This window comes from Eurypyga helias, unplaced genomic scaffold (assembly GCF_000690775.1).
Source record: "Eurypyga helias isolate BGI_N326 unplaced genomic scaffold, ASM69077v1 scaffold48744, whole genome shotgun sequence".
Taxonomy (NCBI): Eukaryota; Metazoa; Chordata; class Aves; order Eurypygiformes; family Eurypygidae; genus Eurypyga; species Eurypyga helias.
In genome coordinates this window covers 1-18,480 of record NW_010245413.1, presented here as the reverse complement: position 1 = coordinate 18,480, position 18,480 = coordinate 1, and the positions used below count along the sequence as shown (strand labels likewise).

Below are 18,480 nucleotides of genomic sequence, written 5' to 3'. Positions count from 1 at the left end.
TGTCACTTAAAATGAACCCGAATACACACATTTTCTGATTTCCACTTACATCCATCCAGACTTTGGTGACTGTTTGGCAAGCGCCTCTTCAGAAACGCAGCGTCTCAGGCTCCAGCAGAACGTCAGCGCATCATACTTCATTCAATTCGCTGACTGCGCCAGTTTGATACCAGCCACAACTCACACAAATCTGCAGGCAGCTGAACTGTTCCCTTCTCCCTGCTGTGTACCAATTGATTGCTATATTGATGATATGTGGCTTGACTTTTTGTGCACTCTGAAGAGTATTTCCCAGTTTACAGTAACAAGGCAAAAACTAGAAATAGGTGAGTTCAACCCACTTTTATCTACTGCTGGTGTAAGGTTTAGTGTCTCCACCCACTGATGTGGCAAGCAATAACTGCTTTTGCAGCCCCATAATTATCCAAACCCCCAAAATACCAGAGTGTCACACTGAAGCAGATGATGGACATATATATACACATATGTGTAATAAACCCTGTCAGGAGAACCTATCCTTAGGAAAAGATTCCTCTCTCCCAACCCAACCATATACTTCGAAAACAAAACCGAAAAGGTTTAAAGTATATTTCAGAACAGTTAGTTTGCTCTCTGAGAACAATTAAAAAAACTCTCTGCCATAAAAAAAAAACCCACTATGTAAGTTTATTATAATTTAGGAACATGAATAGAAGGAAAGATTTTACAATAGTTTAAAATCCATGGCAATCTCTCCTGTCTTTGTGTCGAAATTCATAGCATACGTGACAGCACTAGGAAGGTCTGACAGAGCTTCTGATTCGATGACAGAACTGAAGAAATAGACAGCTTGCTTGCAGTGGGGATTCCATTCACAGTTTCCCTGCAGGAGACAGTCAAAAGTGAAAGCAGTCACAACTCTGATATTGTTACGGGACAGTAATAATGCAGTAAGAGCACAAGAGTTCTTGTTCCCAGTTCAGCATACAATGGTCAGACAGTTACCACTTCCACTGCCATCCATTCCATGACAGGAATGCTTAACATGAAATACTATATGCCACACTGCACAGTGAAGTCAGAGCGGAAAAAATAGATTTGGTCAAAAAATATTTAGACAGAATACCAAAAATACTCCTTCTCCTCAAAAAATTTGCTTTTGTTAAACTGAGAAATGGGATTTGTATGAATAAACTCCACTTTGAGCTAGCACCACATTTAAGTTCTGAATGTGGTTCAAAACTATGGGAACATTTGGATCCCATTCAGACTCTCCCATTTTCAGGTACATCTGCTCCCCTCAAAAATATGAGCAGATAGTTATACTAGTTCTGTCTACATCGTATTCGAACAGTGTAGCAAAGAGGAGCACTACATAAACCAAGCATGGCCAACAGAGACCCACTTCTCAGCACTGTAATCCTACAGACTGTGACCTAATAAATTATATTAAAGAAATACCTTTTCATTTGTAATTTGCATCAGTCCTGTACTAACGGAGATATCAGCAGCAAGATGATATTCCATCCACAGAACTGCTCCATGGCTCTTCCCTTTCCTGGGGAGAGGTGGAGGAACAAAACCTGTTATTTCACACGATACTGACAGCTTAAATACTTCACCCATTCCTCACATAGTTTAGGTGAGTGCTGCGAAAGCATCAGTATCTCGTTTCCTTGAGAAAAGGTTGCACAGCTGAATGATTTGGCAAATGGGTAGCAACTTTTAAAGTATCTGCAGATATGGAATCTAAAAAAGGCAGGGAAAAGGAGAATTGTATCCTAACTAAATCTGCTCAGAACCACAGCCATTTTAACAGGCACCCCATGACATGGCATATTACTCAGCATATTTGGGGAGTACTTCCTTCAGACCCCAGCTTCTATTGTTTATGAATTTCAGGAAAATATTTACCACATATCCCCTCTCACTTCCGGTGTCTGCTCCACAAGGAGCAGAGGCCATGCTAGTGAAATACAGCTGGTGCCAAGGCACAGAGACCCCACACAGATGGTTCGGGGTTTTGTGAAATCTGGGATTTTGTTTCACAAAGAGAAACACAATTACAGCAGTGTCTGAGCTACATGAGCTCCCGATAGTTAAAAATAATTTTCCCCTGTTTTTTTAAATTCCTAACAGCATTTCAAGTTGGAACAGAATTAAGTACAATCTGCAGTTAGATTATAATGAAAAATATCTCAGAAGACATGCAACAAATATCAAAATTGTCAGAATTAGGGTTAAAAGGAAGGATAGTGTTCACTTTAAACCTATTAAACAGAATAATTTTGAAACCTAAACAGGAGCTTTTTCAGCAGTAACTGAGCAACAGGGAACAAAGAAAGATTAAAAACATTTAGCAAATGGTTTATTTTCCCTAAATTAATCTGTTTAAATCACAGTAATACCTAGAAAAAATGTTATTTTTGAAATAGAGGCAAAGGTAACAGCAAGGGTAATTTATTATCTAAGAAATTACCCTTGCTGTTATAGCCTACTGAGAATAGCCATGGAAATTTGTGTCAGAGTCACTTCCATGACTTCAGGTCGCTTTTTTAAAAACTGTCAAATATGTTCTCACCAGTTAACTATACATTATATATTTTATATGTATGTATACGCATTATGTATACATAAACACAAAGAGCTTGAGTATGAGGTAAAAATTTGGATTATGACAAGAACATCTATTGCAATGAGAAAACTCACCGCAGAAGATTCACAGAACCCTCTGTGCTGAGACAGTGTTGTGGTACAGTCTTTCTGAAGTCAAATGTCAAAACTTCCAGGGGGTCAGAGAGTGACTTGCAAGGATATTCCCACAGAGGGTGAGGTTCTGCTTCCTTGGATTCCCTAAAATTCAGAGAATTCTGAAGAAAGAAAGTAATAAAACTATCTGAAAACGATCCAAAGGCAAACAGTCCTTGTTTTCAACTTAATTATGTGTCCTGAACCCAGAGTATTTAAGCAATAAAGCGGCAAGAGGACAGGACTGCATTTCTTAGCCAGAAAGGACAGTATGTACTACATGCCTGAACAGACTGCCTATGACTCTGGTCCTCAGCAGTCAAACACAAAGAGTTGCTTCCAGAATACAATGCACTCAACTCTTCTGCTCCCTTGAGATGAACTCTAGAGCTGCCTGTACTCCTCTACAGTGCCTAACTCAAATGTGTATATCTACAATGCAGCTTTAGGCACTGACACAGATAAATCTCACTCTTCACTATTTCTCAGAAGTCAAAAAGCCTTTTTCAAAAGTACCTGCAAGGGAAGTAACGGTAGCAGGATTCAGCTATGGACAACTCCCAGGTGATTTGATTTCAAGCTCAGAACAAAATTTTGGGAACAGTATTTTTCTTTCTGAATGAACAGAATTATTTTCAAAACAGTGCCAAGCACTGCAGAGCCTGGCAAATGAGAAGAAGCATACAACACCAAAACCCACGCCACAGAAGTTACTGTTTTGCCAGCCACCATATTTACGAAAAACTAAAACAGCAGCGTTGTGCTTAACACAGACGTTTTTCAACAGTCGCTAAAGACAAGACGAGGTGATTTCAGCTCTGTTTTGCTGAGACTTGTGCTGAAACTGTATCCAGTCTTCTTACTTTAATCATATCATCCATAGTCTGGACATCAAAACCTTCGCAGACGCCACATGGACTCCGGATTCTCCATAAGTCCTAAAACAAGAAAACAGGATTTTGTTTAGATTTATTAAAGCAAATAGGACAACTTAAAATAATTTTAGCTGTAGATTAGACATGGATAACAAGTAAGATAAGACTCTTTACTATCTACATGTTCCTAAACCATTAGAACTACTGCAAGAATCAGAAGATAGTGTAGCCTGGGAAAATGTTTTGCAAGTCAGTTGATTCTTTATCCGCTGTGTTCAGTTTTCAACTCCTCTAAAGAATACGCCACGTTTCCTACCATTGCTATAGTTTAGAGCAGGTACAGATTTGCCAAGACGAAACCCTTACAGCCCCCTCATTTCCACCACCCAGCACAGGTAAGCGCTCACAGGTGAATCACACACCTTACAGCCTACGGGACTCGCACACCTCCCTTTAGCACTCCAAAGACCAGTAAAATCATTTTGGGCACTTCATACTGTGCCTCTCACCAACATCAGCGATCCACTGGACAGACAATGATTCCGTCCAACTTTTGCCCCTGCTCAGACTGCATTAATGGTCTCTCAGCAAAACAAGAGCATTCACCAGCTGTCGATGTATATATTTTATTACCTGTTCATGGTCGCACTTGGCAATCTCAAATGTTCCTGCTTCCCAAGATGGCAGGACTACTATAAACTTAAATAAATGCTGTCACAATTTATGCTTGAATACAGCATGAATTAGAGTGACTTTAAAGAATCTCTGAATGCCATACCTGATAGAATTTGATGAAATTACTTCCGTTATAAACTTGTTTAGTCCATAATTGCATTTAGGGAGCAGGATGCTACCTATCTGATCTGACAGTTTCTTCTCCTGGATCCAGCCAATTGCTTAACTGCAATGCCACACCATTATCCTGACAAAACAGAACGGCCTGCAGAATACCTTACAACACTATGCCTGTTCCTTCTGTCTAACCAAGGACTGGCAAATGCAGATGTTATTTTTTAAAACTCTAGTCTTTGAGTCTAGATTAATCACTGAATGAAGTGGAAAAGGTAAAATTAAAATTAAAGCAATAGCTTTCAGAATAGCTTAATGTAACAAAACACAAGTTAAATATTTTACCAAAATAGCTACGTGGAATCTCTCTGATACACAAGCCTGTACATCAAACTGTAATGGTGACATGAATGTTACTTTACATTCTGCTGCTAGAATGCTGAATACTCTTACATCATCATTCTGCATGATAGTTTTCTCATCCAGAATATGAAGACAATAATTTTTATTTCCTTACAAAATGCTTTGAGTTCAAGGGAAGTAAATCCACTAGATGAGAGAGCATGGAATTAAAATTAGCTGCTTATTTCAATCTGATTACTGTTGATTAGTCTTAAACATCTGTTTCCTATTAGACAATTCAGATTTACATTATTTACGCACGTATGTATTTAAATTATCTACGTTTTTTCAGAAAACTGAGAGGTATGTAAAAGCATGCAGTGTAGCTGATGAGTCCCAGGGGGAAAAAGAACACACATATTTTCACATGCACAAATCCAAGGCAAAAGGAAGAGAACAAGGTGAAAGAGCATTCAAATAAGGACACTGCAGTTGGGAAGGACGCTCAGACACAAAACTAGACAGCTGGAGAACCGGACAGAGGGAAGAAAAGAGAGACAAAAGTCCTGGCATTTTTAACAGATAAACTGAAGGTCATGTTTATGTGAAAATTCACTAGATTATAGACTTTTTCCTTAATATATAGATATGTGTATTTTAGTTACACAATTTCAGACTAAAGACTCCCCTTACTTAAGTTACTGGGCAAAAACTTTGCATGTTAATTATCAAAGTACTTATTTAATTTTCATTGTCATTGTAGGTAAACTCTTCACAATCTTTACTGAAAAAGTCCTTAATAACATCAAAAAGTTTTATACCTTTGTACACTATCTGAAGACAACTTTCCGAAGTATTTTTAAGACATGACCCCGACTGTGCTCAAATTCAGAACAGTGCACAGCCTCAAGTGGTTAAAAAAAAAAAAGGAACATGCAATTATGAATCCTGGCTACAGTCTTATAAAGCATCATTTTAAAAACTAGCATTTTGCAGGATATGTAATCTTATAAATAACCACAACTCTCACATGCTTCAGCAGTCCCTCTCCAATATAAAGAAATATTTTAAAACATTCAGCCCTTTCATTTAAAACAGTAAAATAACTTGAGTTAATTTTCTGACAAGACATGGCTAAAATAGCAAAACTCATCTTCAACATGTCAAATATTCTCTTCTCGGTTGCTAAGTGTGAAACATATCGAAGTGGACAGTATTCAGATGAGATAGACTTGTTAAAAAAAAATCCTGGAAGAGTACTCAATGTTAAATGGATTTGTAAAAGTCAAATGGATAGTTCCAAACAATCTCACCTGAAACTCCACAATCATCATGTGCAAAGAAGCAGACTGAGGTAAGACAGTGACATCGTTGGTAAGGTGACTGGTCACAGCTGTCCGCGCATACCAGAAATACAGGTTATGCCACGGCAACAAACTTGTAGTAAAAAACGGCTCTCCAACAAGAACAGAAATCTTGACAAAGAAAGGAAGAGACAAAAAGCTTTATTATAAGAACTCAATAACAACACAGGCTGTTTATATCTTCAGTAGCTGACAACGCAGTACAGCAAGCGAAGTCATCTAGATAACAACTTCTACTGCTTCATGAAGATTCAATTACTGCATACTGCATATACTGCACAACAGACAGTCATGGTTTGAGTTAGCACATTTAAAAATGAATTTTCCTGCTACAAAATTTGTGAGAAAATATTGCAGCTTTAGGTTGGAAGGCTTTGTAATGAGTCATAGAATTTTGAATTTTTTAATTTAAGGATGTTAGTACTTACAAATAGACCGCAATCTTCTGAGTGCCTTGAGAAAGAAGAGCTACAGCCTAGTAGCACATATGCAGTTAAACCTGTTTAATTGCCTTAACAACTGGTGTAGATTATGCAGTGAGGAAAAGTCATACCCTTTCAAAAACAAAGCAAAAACCCTCCCACAGTATTTAGTCTCTTTTGGTTTTAATGGGACAAACTCTGAAACTCTGAACCATCTACTCATTACACTTTATATGAAGTAGGATGTAACAGGACTCATTGTGGTCATAGCAGCACAGTAGGAAAGCCACATTAATTTTCACCTTCTGATCTTCACCACCTCCCTGAAATTCAGTATTGGACAACCATAACATACCTTTTTATCCTCCAAATGAGAAGGTGTCAGCAGCTCAGGACGTGCTTCTATTATCTTGATTTTATCTTCAAGATGATTTGCTTTAAAAATCTAAACAAAACAAAAAAAAAGCTGCCTTTATCAGAAGCTGCTGTTGAGACTCAAACCAATTCCAAAATAATAATATTAAAAATAAACAAAAAAGAAACCAATAGCAAAAAAAATTTTAAAAACCCCTGTTTACCATAACTCGTCAGAATGATACAAGTCTATTCTTGAAGGATGCATGCACTCAGAGCCAGCATGTCACACCTAGCGAACTCAAGGACAGGCCCTACATATTGCTTCCACTAAGTATGTAAAAAGGCAGGTAACACAAAAGCTGCCTCACCTTCATTCTCTCGTACTTTGAAGCATACATGAAGGACAGCCCAGAAAGGTAAAAATTACTTCAACTATGAATACACTGCATATTTGGCTTCTGTTTGACACCAAGTTTTGCCTCCTAATTTGCTTACCATTCCATGGTTTTGTATTCCGAAGGCACAGGCTGAGATAGATCTCTTTCAAATACATAGTGCCAGCTAAACCAGACACAGCCGAACGAGGACTTCGGGAAGCTGCTTCTAGTCACTCCACAAGCATTAGCTGCCTCTCCTGAACAGCCTGAACTCCACTGGCAGGGCCTTCTGTGCCCTACCCCGAGGAAGCAGTTGAAACAGTGCTTGCAGGTAACACTCACTGCCCACAGTCTCCTAAGAGCCAAAGGGCAGAGCAAGCATTCCCAACTTGACTCAGCTGGAAGACAGAACTGCTAGATGCCACTTTCCAGGTAATGCTGATGCAGGCTATGGGATGCTCTCACATTCGGAAACAAATAGTTTGGGTTTTATGCAGTGAGGGCAGCAGAGCAGCAGCTCAAGCAGACAAGCCAACAGGCATCTGCAAGGAGAGATCAAGCACTGGCAACCATAACGCCCTCTGTTCAGATCAACTTCCCTAGGGCCTGTTCAGTTTGTGGATAAAGCAGGAGATTGAATCTATCTCCGGGATGTACTCCTCCAAGCATTTCCATAAAGCTCTGTACAAATACCAGGAAAAGTAAGGACTCCAACCCCCAAACACATTACACCTTCCAGTGTCTTGACAAACTGTATGAACAAATATATTCATTCAACTGATTTAACCTCCATGCAATTGATACAAAGATCATCAAAGGCATCAGCTCTGGCCTTAGAAATGCCAGGAGTTCATTTACTGCTTTAATGGAAAACTGAATGCTCACTTTTTCCATGACAGAACAGGACACAGCAGAGTTTTCTAATGTAAACACCTAAAGAAAACACACAACAGTCAAACAAGCTTTATAACTGCTAACTGAAATAATATGTAAATGAACAATGAAGAAACAATTTTTATGCCCTAGTGAGCACCGTTCCCAAGAACCATGCATCTATTCACAGCCCACTGTCATGTACCTTGTTAACAACAAAAACACCCCCAATAACCACAGGCTAAATAATGCTGTTTTCTCAGCCATACAAGAAAAAAAAACCCAGACAGAATGCAAATATTTGTTTTTCCATTTTTAAGATGCACACAGCGTATTAACATTTGCTCTAGACATATATTTACTCCTGAACAGATGCAAGCATGTTGCCAGTGTGCTGAATCAACCTCCAGTAGTGCTTACCCCTTGTAAGCACTGTTTTAACATCATCAGCTGGAAAGAGCTCAGATGTGCCATGCAGCACACCAGCCTTCTGAAGTAAGGAAAAATAAATAGGTTTTATTCAAAACTGGTGAATAATTAGGCAATATGTTGATACAGGAAAATATTATGGAAATCTCTGTTTGCCCTGTTCACTTCCTCTCTCCTCGGTAGTCATCTGTGACTAGCCACTACTAAAGACAAAAAACCAGGGGCCATGGATCACTGCTTTAAGTCAGCATGTTTGTTTATTTCTACAAATTGCCCTGCATCTTCCTCAGGATTCTATTACGTTACACATTCCCAGATATTCAGTCCAACTATGATAGGTTTTTAGTTTGAAGAGCCTCACGGGAGAGAACATCAAGAAAGGCACACACTTAAATGAGACAGCCAGGCAGCTCTCATTTACACACAGACTCAGTATTCTTACTGCTTCCTATCTTGCTGTTACAGACCTTCCACTTCAGACTAGGTAACAAATGTGGTTATGGAAATGCAAACATAAAAGATGAAAAAAAAATTGCTAGACATTTAGGTGAGGGGAAAAAAAAAAAAAGATAGTATTTCCAAGATAAAAGATGGCAAACAGGAATCGGTGGGGAATGAGGAACACCATTTTCATTCATGGCTACACACTGGTAGACATCAAAACTGGTAACTGTTATCTCCCTAGGCTTCAGCTTGATCAGAGCTGAATTTAACCTCCACTTCAACACAATGGGAGCTTCTTTCTCACTTGTCACTGAAGAAGCACTGGAAACAATTAAATAATGGGCTGGAAATGCTGAAATCTATGAGAGAACTAAAAATACCAAACTAAAATGCAAAGATTAGAGAAAGAGGAAGTACTGTACCTGCTTTGCCCCAAGATAATGAGCCAGCACAGGCAGCAGACTGCCATCACTGATACAAAGGCAAACACTATCTGTTTTCAGAACCTACAGAAAATAAAACTCATTGTTATTCCTATACCAGAGGAAAAAGTTTTCAAATTCTAGACATTTTGGTGGTGGTTTTTCCGACTTTATACACTTCCATATCAAATAAGGCCTAGGAGATACAATTTTTAATATAACCATTTCAAGCAGAGCAGATTAGTATAAGAAACAGTCACATAATTCCCTTGTTCTAGGTCAGAAAAAGTTTGCACACAAATGTACTGGATGTCTTCGCTCAGCTACCAATGCTCCTTCTAGCAAATACACAGAGCTGCTACAAATTCCAATGCAAAACGACTGCTTACAATGTCAACAAAGTAACATCGAAGTTTTCATGAAAAAATGGAGCTTACAACTGCTGATGTAAATAAGTCTGCTTTGTGAGCAAAGGCCTTTAGCAAGGGAGAAACAAATTCCATAATTACTGCAAATGAAACAATACTCACATCTATTACAGAAGTCAAAAAACCTACAGACAACATGCTACTCACTTTCATCAAAGACTTGATGTATTGTTGTGTTCGGTTCTGATCATTTAATTCCCCAAAGCGTGGTCTGTTCCAAAGAAGATGAGCTTGACATCTACAAACAGGACTCTCAACACGAACATCTACTTTATTCTCCTCTCCTCCTCTGGAAAAAAAATTTGAATGAACTATTAACATCAGTAACATGTTTTCACAAACGGGCACATTTATGCATTTTAGCTAGTTCAAATTTGCTAGTTCTCCAGGAACACTGTTGTAGCTTTGCATTTCCAAATGAAGAATAAGTGCCAATTTTCACCTTTTTCAAGAGAAAAAAAATCCAGGACCCCACCCCCCGCAACTTTCCCACTGTGTGATGGTTAGATTTTAGGCTTTGATCTTTTACAAAGAAAAAGTGACTTATTTGGATTCCCAAGTAAAGAAGACACATAAAAATCAGACATTACCTTTTAAAGCTGGCATTGATTTTTTATAATGTTAGCTGATATTATCACTACAACCAACATGATTAAGCTCCTTTTAATCTGAGCAAAAGGCAGTGCTGACTAGGAAAACAGAAATGGAACCAGAATGGCAATCATTTCACTCCTTTAGCTGTATGCCAGCTCAGCTGAGCTATATTTTAGGATTTCCAGGAACCAACCATGAGTGGTTTTTGTTTCTCTGTCACAAAACGCCACCAGGCAGAAAGCAAGAGATTGCAGTCCAAAGCTCAGCTGTATTTTTATGCAGTGTGGGGTTTTTTCACCTGTGCATTGTCCATGAAGTAGTGTTTAATAATTTTCTAGTCGCCAGGTTCTTATCTTGCTCTTCTACAAAACAGCTCCTCTAAGAGCAGCAAATACTCGAGCTTGGAGTAAAATTCCACCCTATTCCACACAGACATATTGTTACCTGGCTTTCTGCAGCTTATACCACACAGAGTACTCATCGCGACAGGCAGTCAGGCACACCTTCTCACCCTGGAGAACTGGCTCCTCATTTGGAAGAAAATATATACACTGCATCCAGTGATCCCTCCACTGAAAAGGGTTGATAAACACAACCTTAGCAATCAACTCATAGATAGCAAATGGAAAGCAAACACAGCAGGAAATCAGTAAGAACAGGCAGAACTTTGAAGCACTGATGTACAACTAGTTGAAAGAACCTTGCTCATGCTAGCGAGGCTGAATGAAGACTAATACTGTATACTGAATAAACGTATTTTATAACGATTTCTTACAACAGAATAAGCCTGAGATCACTGCCTTGCTGACTAGCTAAGCTTGTATTTTAATCAAATGAAAAGCAAATCCAAAATACACTTTGCATTTGTCAATGCTGTTTCACCTCTACAGTTCACTTGTGTTAGAAACCTGTATTGAGCTGCTGACAGTGACCAGTGGTTTGAGCTTCATGCATCGAACAAGGTCACTTAGTGTCACCCCGATACGACGGCACAACTATTTTGTGTTTCAAAAAGCTATTTCCTGCACTGCAAATATGCCAAGCTGATCGGGCATTCTGAGCTAATGGAATGCCCTGAATGTTTCAAATTTGATTCTCAAACACGGTAAGTGCAAACAATCATTTTGTAGCTTCCTTTTGACTTAGGTTCACCCTACTAGTAAATAGATTAATACAAAACTACAGGAATCTGATTTAATAGTGATCTCCTGTTCCTCTAATTATCCACTGTCAACCTAGCATTTTCCCACACCAGCCTTTTTATGGGAATATGAATATATTACCATAAACTTAACACTTATTTGGAAATTTAACAGAACTACATGGAAGTAAACCACAGACTAATATTTTAACCATGGAGAGAGACTAGTTAAGCTGAAACATGTGGAAATCTTTATTTCTTGAAAATAAATGAAATAAAACTATCTAGAAGACAGCTTCAATTTCTAAGCTTTACATTAAAGCTTACATTTAAGTTTTACATTAAAGAAAACCATGGTATGTACCCATTTTAAGTTAACATTTCTATGATTTGCTTATTTAGCATCTTCCAATAGACAAATCATTAGCAGAGTTCCTACACAGTTCAAAGGACGGCTGCTTCAAACACCCAGCATGGCTTTTACTCAACATAATTACTGAGAGGCATCTGAAGGGTCAGTATTTTACCTGGAAAGCAGGAGTGGATTTTACCCAGTATGGAGCCATTGTGCAATTTATCATCCCAGAGGGGTCCATATCAATATCCCACCAGGAAAGTACAATTTGTGCCTTGCCAGATTTTACAGGCTCCAGCTGCACGCTATAGGAGGTAGAAGCACTCCTTACTGGCTTACTGAAATCCACACTGCAGAGAAGAACAAAAACTGTAAAAAGAAATAGCTCAGCATTCTTCAGAAATTCTCACTAGCTTCCTAAGCTGAATACACAACTTACACAAAAGGCGTAACATTTTGTTTTGAAGAAACAATTTTGAAATTTTGTTTTGAAGAAACCAATGCCTACCTTACCTGAACATTGTCACCACATCACTAAGGACAGTGAAGTCACTTGAGGGCATCTGGTTCAGCTGGATATCACAAACAGAAGGAACACCTGGACAGTTCTCCATTTCTGAAGGGGAGACAATAATTTTTTCACCATCTTCTGCTTTGACATGAACAGGAAACAGTTTGTTCCAGGACCACATTCGTTTGGATTCCACTAATTGGACATACACTGTTGCCCTGTGAGGTACTGCCTCACATCCTGCCTGAGTGTTCAAAACAAAGGGTAAACACATTCAACAAGTTAGTTTGACTGACTAACATGCACGAGAACTACAGCAATTGAAATCTGAACCAATTTAAAGAAAAGTTGGACTGCACTGGGAGCTTTGAAATCTTAAACACACATTATTTCAGAGAATTCTGTAATATCAGATCGCTTTGTCTCTGTGACTATCCTGTACAGTGTGTGGTTCAGCAAGGCCAGGTTACATTATTAACCATGCATCATCAGTTTACTAGCCTCTGTTAAACTTGCAGTTCCATTCTCCTTCTGAAATGAGGTCTATTTTGAGCTACTCAAGGCAGGTAACTACTTAGCTATCAACATTACACCAGTTTGTGACTGCAGTGAGTAAGAAAAATAATGGATCAAATATTTATGCAATGACAGCTTTGTATCCATGTTTAAAGAGTAGAAAGTGTGCAAGTTGTTCTAAAAAAAAAACAAACCACCAAACTGCTATAAACTAAGAGCTAACTGTGAAGTCCAAAAATTACTTTTACAAAATTACTATTTCGTTATAAATAGAAAACCGTAAAAAATTATGGACTGCTATTGTCTTTATATGTCAAACTGGCAAAATGAAACCTAGAAACCTATATAAAGCTTTACCATCCACATTTTAATTAAAGGAAAAAATAGGGTAAAAAGGAAAGACGTAAAATAATGCCTACAGATCATACGACCAAAAAATTAGTATTAATTTGATTACAGTACTTAAAGTATTTCCACAAGCAAAAAGCATACAGAGTAGCAAGAACTCCTTAGGGAAAAAATAGAAAACAACCAAACTCCAAAACACCCCAAACCAATCAAGGTCTGGGAGACAAAGCTCATCAAATTTAGGATAATCTAATTTTTTAAACATCTTGGAACAAACAACTAAGGAAATATCTAAATCAGAAATGGATACCTTTCTGAAAGACATTTGTTAACCAGCAAGTTATTGGTTTTAACATAGAGCAATGAAGTGTAATTTCTGAGCCTGTGATTTATGATATGAACTGCAATAGCTTTATTCTAGGAATGACTCTAGCAAATTATTCAATGCATAAGACATTAGCACAGCTGATGGTGTATTTACAAAGGATACAGAAACCTAAATCAAATATAATCTCTATCCTACTCCAAAGACGACAGAAGAATTTCTCTAGGGATGTGACACACTATCAGTTTCTATTTTCTTACCTGCACAAGATATTTGTGTGCATGCTCATAGGTTGGCAAAGCTCCTTCTCCAATCAGCTCTGTATCAAATAATTCCGTTACCAGGATGTTTGCACGACATTGCATATCTCCATCTAAAAGACACGATTTAATATTGTAATATTAAGACTTTATGCAAGACTTTTAAGAAGATGCTAGAAAACACAAGTAATTAAAAGAATTTATTCCGGTACGGGAACCTGCTGAAGACTATAAACTGTTTTCCTTTAGAAGTTTACTATGAAATACAAACAACTACTGAAATACTATTACACTTCCTTTTGAAGTAAGTTTCCAGTGTTACTTCCTAGAGAGTAAAGGATTTCCTTGGTTTAATTAAACGCATATGGAAAATAAGAACAAAACACATTCCTTCATGGTTTTGAGGTTCTTGCCAATTTTTTTAATCCCAGTCTATCCTTCTCACCTGGGCCAACTGTGACTTCAGTGGAGTGCTTGTTGATTACCTTGATCTTGTCACGAAAACCATTTTTCTCCACTATCTTCACAGCAGCATTAGCCATGGGCTTGAAAACCTGTAAGCAGCAAGGATATAACAGACCTGTAAGCTAACATTAGATTTCAAAAATGAAAGGACACCAACACCAAATGAAGTACATTTAGTCCTGCAAAAAATATCAGCAACATGCTTAGAAAATACTCACATTTTTCTAAAACTTAAAGATTTCTATATTACACTTGAGTTTTGGTAAGAAGTAGAGAAGAGAGAATACTATATAACTTCACTTAGTAACTTCAATCTGTACATTTACAGAAACTGTCCCAAAAATGAGAGATATACTATACCTTTTCAACTATATTCTTGTAAGACCTAAGCGGTTTTGACAGATAAAAGCATCAAGCTTGCGCTTCGGAAGCCACAATACAAAGTGGCAAATGCATCCACTCCACTATCCTGCAGACAACTGCACTGAAGCTCTAAAAAGAGGCTATGAACACGCACGCAGGAGCCTGTGCAACCCGTAACGACTGCTTACCTCAACTGCGTAGCAGAAATCTGCACCCGCTGAAGCTGCCATCATAGACAGGAGTCCTGTGCCAGTCCCTATGTCTAGAACAATTGCTTTCTCACCTCTTTCTTTTACTCTGCTCACTGCAGCACGAATACCTTGGTAATATTTCACATTCTGTGGAGAAGAAAAAGAAGAGAAAAAACCCACATCAGCAACTTTTATACCTTTATACGTTCAATTTTTGTGCAGAAATATTGCATTCTCTGACTAATTAAGTATGTAAGTTTATAATTAGCAAAAGGCCTACAGACATTCTTCATGCTATACAGTCACACCAAAGCCATTTTGAGCAAAAGCAAGTGGTTTTGGAGGAATCAGTCCGTTTGAAGTACATCAATTTTCATCACAATGTTTGCACTGTCGCTGACCAGTCAGCTATTTATTGCTCATGCATAATTTACAAACGGAATACATTTTCTGGAGCAAATAATAGGAGGATCCATGTGAGATACTACTGTTGCTCTGAGGACTTTTCCCCTGCAGCACCACTCAAATATACTGCCTACGACTCCACAAGAGCTAAGGTAGCTTGGATTTAGATTCCTCTCTACATCTACTGCAAAAATTCATACGTGAGAAGCAACATGTGTAAATAATGGCTTTTGGTTATGTGCCACCAAGTGGGGCTACAAGCATACCAGCATTAACAACAGGAAAAAAACAAATGCTGTCATCTGTCAGCTACAGTATGTATACTGAAATACGTGTTTATATTTACTTCCTAAGAGCCTATTGTTAAGACATTCCTTTCCAAATGATTTATAAAGCCTTTCCAAGAATACACTTTCTTTGGGCATTATAAATTTGAAAGGCCTGCTGGATCCCTTTCCAAACAATTCTATTTAACGCTTCTGATATACAATTCCAGCAAAGTTGTTTTATTTCCTGTGCCTACATGGCCTATTAAATACCTGATCCCACTGGCAAGTTTCAATTTAATATGAATTCAGGATTCATAGTGTAGGCATCATAAAAACCTTTAAAAAGGTTATTGATGAAACAGTGGACTAAATGGCTAGAGCAGAAAGGACATTTAAACCGTTCACTCCAGATTCCATCATGCCTGTAGATATGGCATCTCAATTTCTGTCTCAGTTCTAAGCGGTAAATAAGAGCTAAAAATACCATAAAAAAGGTAGACTTTACTTATGCTTCTATAAACACTAAGAAGCCTACATTCACATTTCCAGCCTTCAAAATTTCAGCTAATCAGAGCTCTCTGTCAAAAATGTCAAACACAGAACAGCACAACCAGCTACTGAATGCAAATACCGTGTTCTGCAGTAAACAACAGAACACCAGAGTCAGATGTAAGAAGGCATCTGTTGATCTATGATCAGGTCTGGTATTTTCAAGGGTATAAATTTGACCATTTCATCTTTCAGAGAAACCTGTATAATCATGCAGTGACAGCTACTCAGGAGAAAAGAAATTAGTATTTTCTCACCATTCAAAAGTGGTTTGCTTCTATACTTACTCTGTCTTTATCATGAAGCATATCTGCATAGCGTGACCTACAATGAAAAAAAATCAAATCAAAATACTACACACTGGAAAGCACCAGAAAACTCCTAGATCTTATATAGCTTCCTTTGTTTTCTCTTACTAAGGCAACTGGTTACCATGGCCCATAAATGCAGATAACTAACATGCTCCTTGAGGATCTGAACAGTTTTACAAATCTAAGGAATAATGTCATTTCAGTGATCTGGTCATCAGCATATAAATGAACTACTTAACTGCTGGCATATACTCTCTCTTCAGTGATGGACCCAATACACAGACCTATGGACGACCAGCTGTGAACTAAAAGCAGGGACAGATGGAGGTTCATACAGAGCAATACACAGCAATGAAAGACAGCCCACTAATGGTCTGTCATTTGCTACCAACATTTACATTTCTTCGGTCCCCATTCCTTCTACTTAAAATATGCCAAAATCTAAGCTTCCCAACTTATCTCGCTGTTACATTAAGCTCTTTAAAAGCTACTACAGGAAAAGGCAATTGGCAACTATTTGTTGCACTGGGAATTTAAAAGAAATTTAGCCAATGCATTTTGCCACAACTCAGTCACTGTCAGTATTAAGACCAACACTTCAGACAATGTTTAAAAAAAATTTAGAAGGAAACTACTTCGAGAATACTTTACAAAATTCGACGTTCACAGTTTTACCCTGTACAACATAGGGTACTGTAGCACTCAGACTATCCTACAGTCTGTCCACCTCATGCCCTTGGACTTCTATAGAGATAAACCCAAAAACTGCCATAAACAAAAGTTGGGTCTGCTCTTTTTTCTAGCTTTAGTAGAAAAACAAGCTATTTTTTCCAGCATACCTTGCGATTTCCTGATGGTAGTCATAGTTCTCATCTTCTTCTAACCACTCCATTGAACCAGTGGTTGGATTAGGTCTTCCACAAAAGATCTTCATGATCAACCTCTATCAGTGTTATTTATGTATTATGCGCAGTTTTGCTGTTTTGGCTTCAGTGTAATACTCAAAATACTGGCTTTAAAAACAAAAAAACACCACAAAACTTCCAATGAGAACAACAGACATCAGTTCAGCTCTGGATGCACAAATACACTTTCCCCATTACACCTGCCTTGGCACAGGCACTTTTTCTACAAGGATGTTCTAAGCTCACACCTGTCACCCTGCCCTGCTCAAGAACTCAGCCCAGAAAGCAAACCACACCAGTAAATCATAGAATCATAGAATGGTTTGGGTTGGAAGGGACCTTAAAGACCACCTAGTTCCAACCCCCCTGCCATGGGCAGGGGCACCTTCCACTAGACCAGGTTGCTCCAAGCCTCATCCAGCCTGGCCTTGAACACTTCCAGTGATGGGGCATCCACAGCTTCTCTGGGCAACCTGTCCCAGTGCCTCCCCACCCTCTCCGGGAAGAGCTTCTTCCTGACATCCAATCTAAACCTCCCCACTTTCAATTTAAACCCGTTACCCCTTGTCCTGTCACTACAGGCCCTTGCAAAAAGTCCCCCCCAGCTTCCTTGTAGCCCCTTCAGGCACTGGAAGGTGCTATAAGGTCTCCCCAGAGCCTTCTCTTCTCCAGGCTGAACAAGCCCAATTCTTGCAGCCTTTCATCATAGCAGAGGTGCTCCAGCCCTCTAAATCCTCAAGGAAAAACGCCTCCCCCCGAGGCGAAGCACGTCGGGCTAAGAGGGGCCAATCCCCCTCTCCAAGGGGTTCCCCACCCGCTGACGAGGGCCCTGCAAACTCTGGGCAGCTGCAGAACCGAGGGGACCAGCGGCCGCAATGTCCCCGCGCTGGGACGCCGGTGCAGAGGCCCAGGCCAGAGCAAAGCCTGAGGCGGGCATCGCCTTGGGACGGGCCCGGCCACGAGCAGGGTATTCTCGGCCCGGAGCTCCCCTCAGCTCAGCAAGGAGCTGCGACGGGAAACGAAGAGAACGTTCTACCGCTACCCAAAACCAGCGCAGCGGCCTCACGGTCCCCTTAGGGCCCCGAGCTGGCGCGGCAGTCCCGCCACACGCCCCCCACGGCCA

The 18,480-nt window shown here is 39.2% G+C and overlaps 1 protein-coding gene across 2 annotated transcripts; it reads right to left on the bottom strand.

Annotated features, from left to right (window-relative positions):
- Nucleotides 1-636: 636 nt before the first annotated feature.
- PRMT7 (protein arginine methyltransferase 7) lies at nt 637-17,430 on the bottom strand. Of its 2 annotated transcripts, XM_010150037.1 has the most exons (17): nt 17,292-17,430; nt 16,429-16,465; nt 14,916-15,065; nt 14,345-14,453; nt 13,900-14,012; nt 12,453-12,694; nt 12,112-12,289; nt 10,888-11,015; nt 9,997-10,138; nt 9,422-9,505; nt 8,139-8,186; nt 6,875-6,964; nt 6,047-6,208; nt 3,591-3,665; nt 2,689-2,849; nt 1,441-1,537; nt 637-862 (listed from the first exon to the last, which is right to left on the bottom strand). In XM_010150037.1, exons 1-17 carry the CDS (start codon nt 17,384-17,386, stop codon nt 704-706), a joined length of 2,070 nt encoding a protein of 689 aa, XP_010148339.1. In that variant the 5' UTR covers nt 17,387-17,430; the 3' UTR covers nt 637-703. The 2 variants fall into 2 exon arrangements, with proteins under 2 accessions (XP_010148339.1, XP_010148340.1); XM_010150038.1 differs by lacking the exon at nt 14,916-15,065 and having other exon boundaries at nt 17,292-17,386.
- Nucleotides 17,431-18,480: the final 1,050 nt, after the last annotated feature.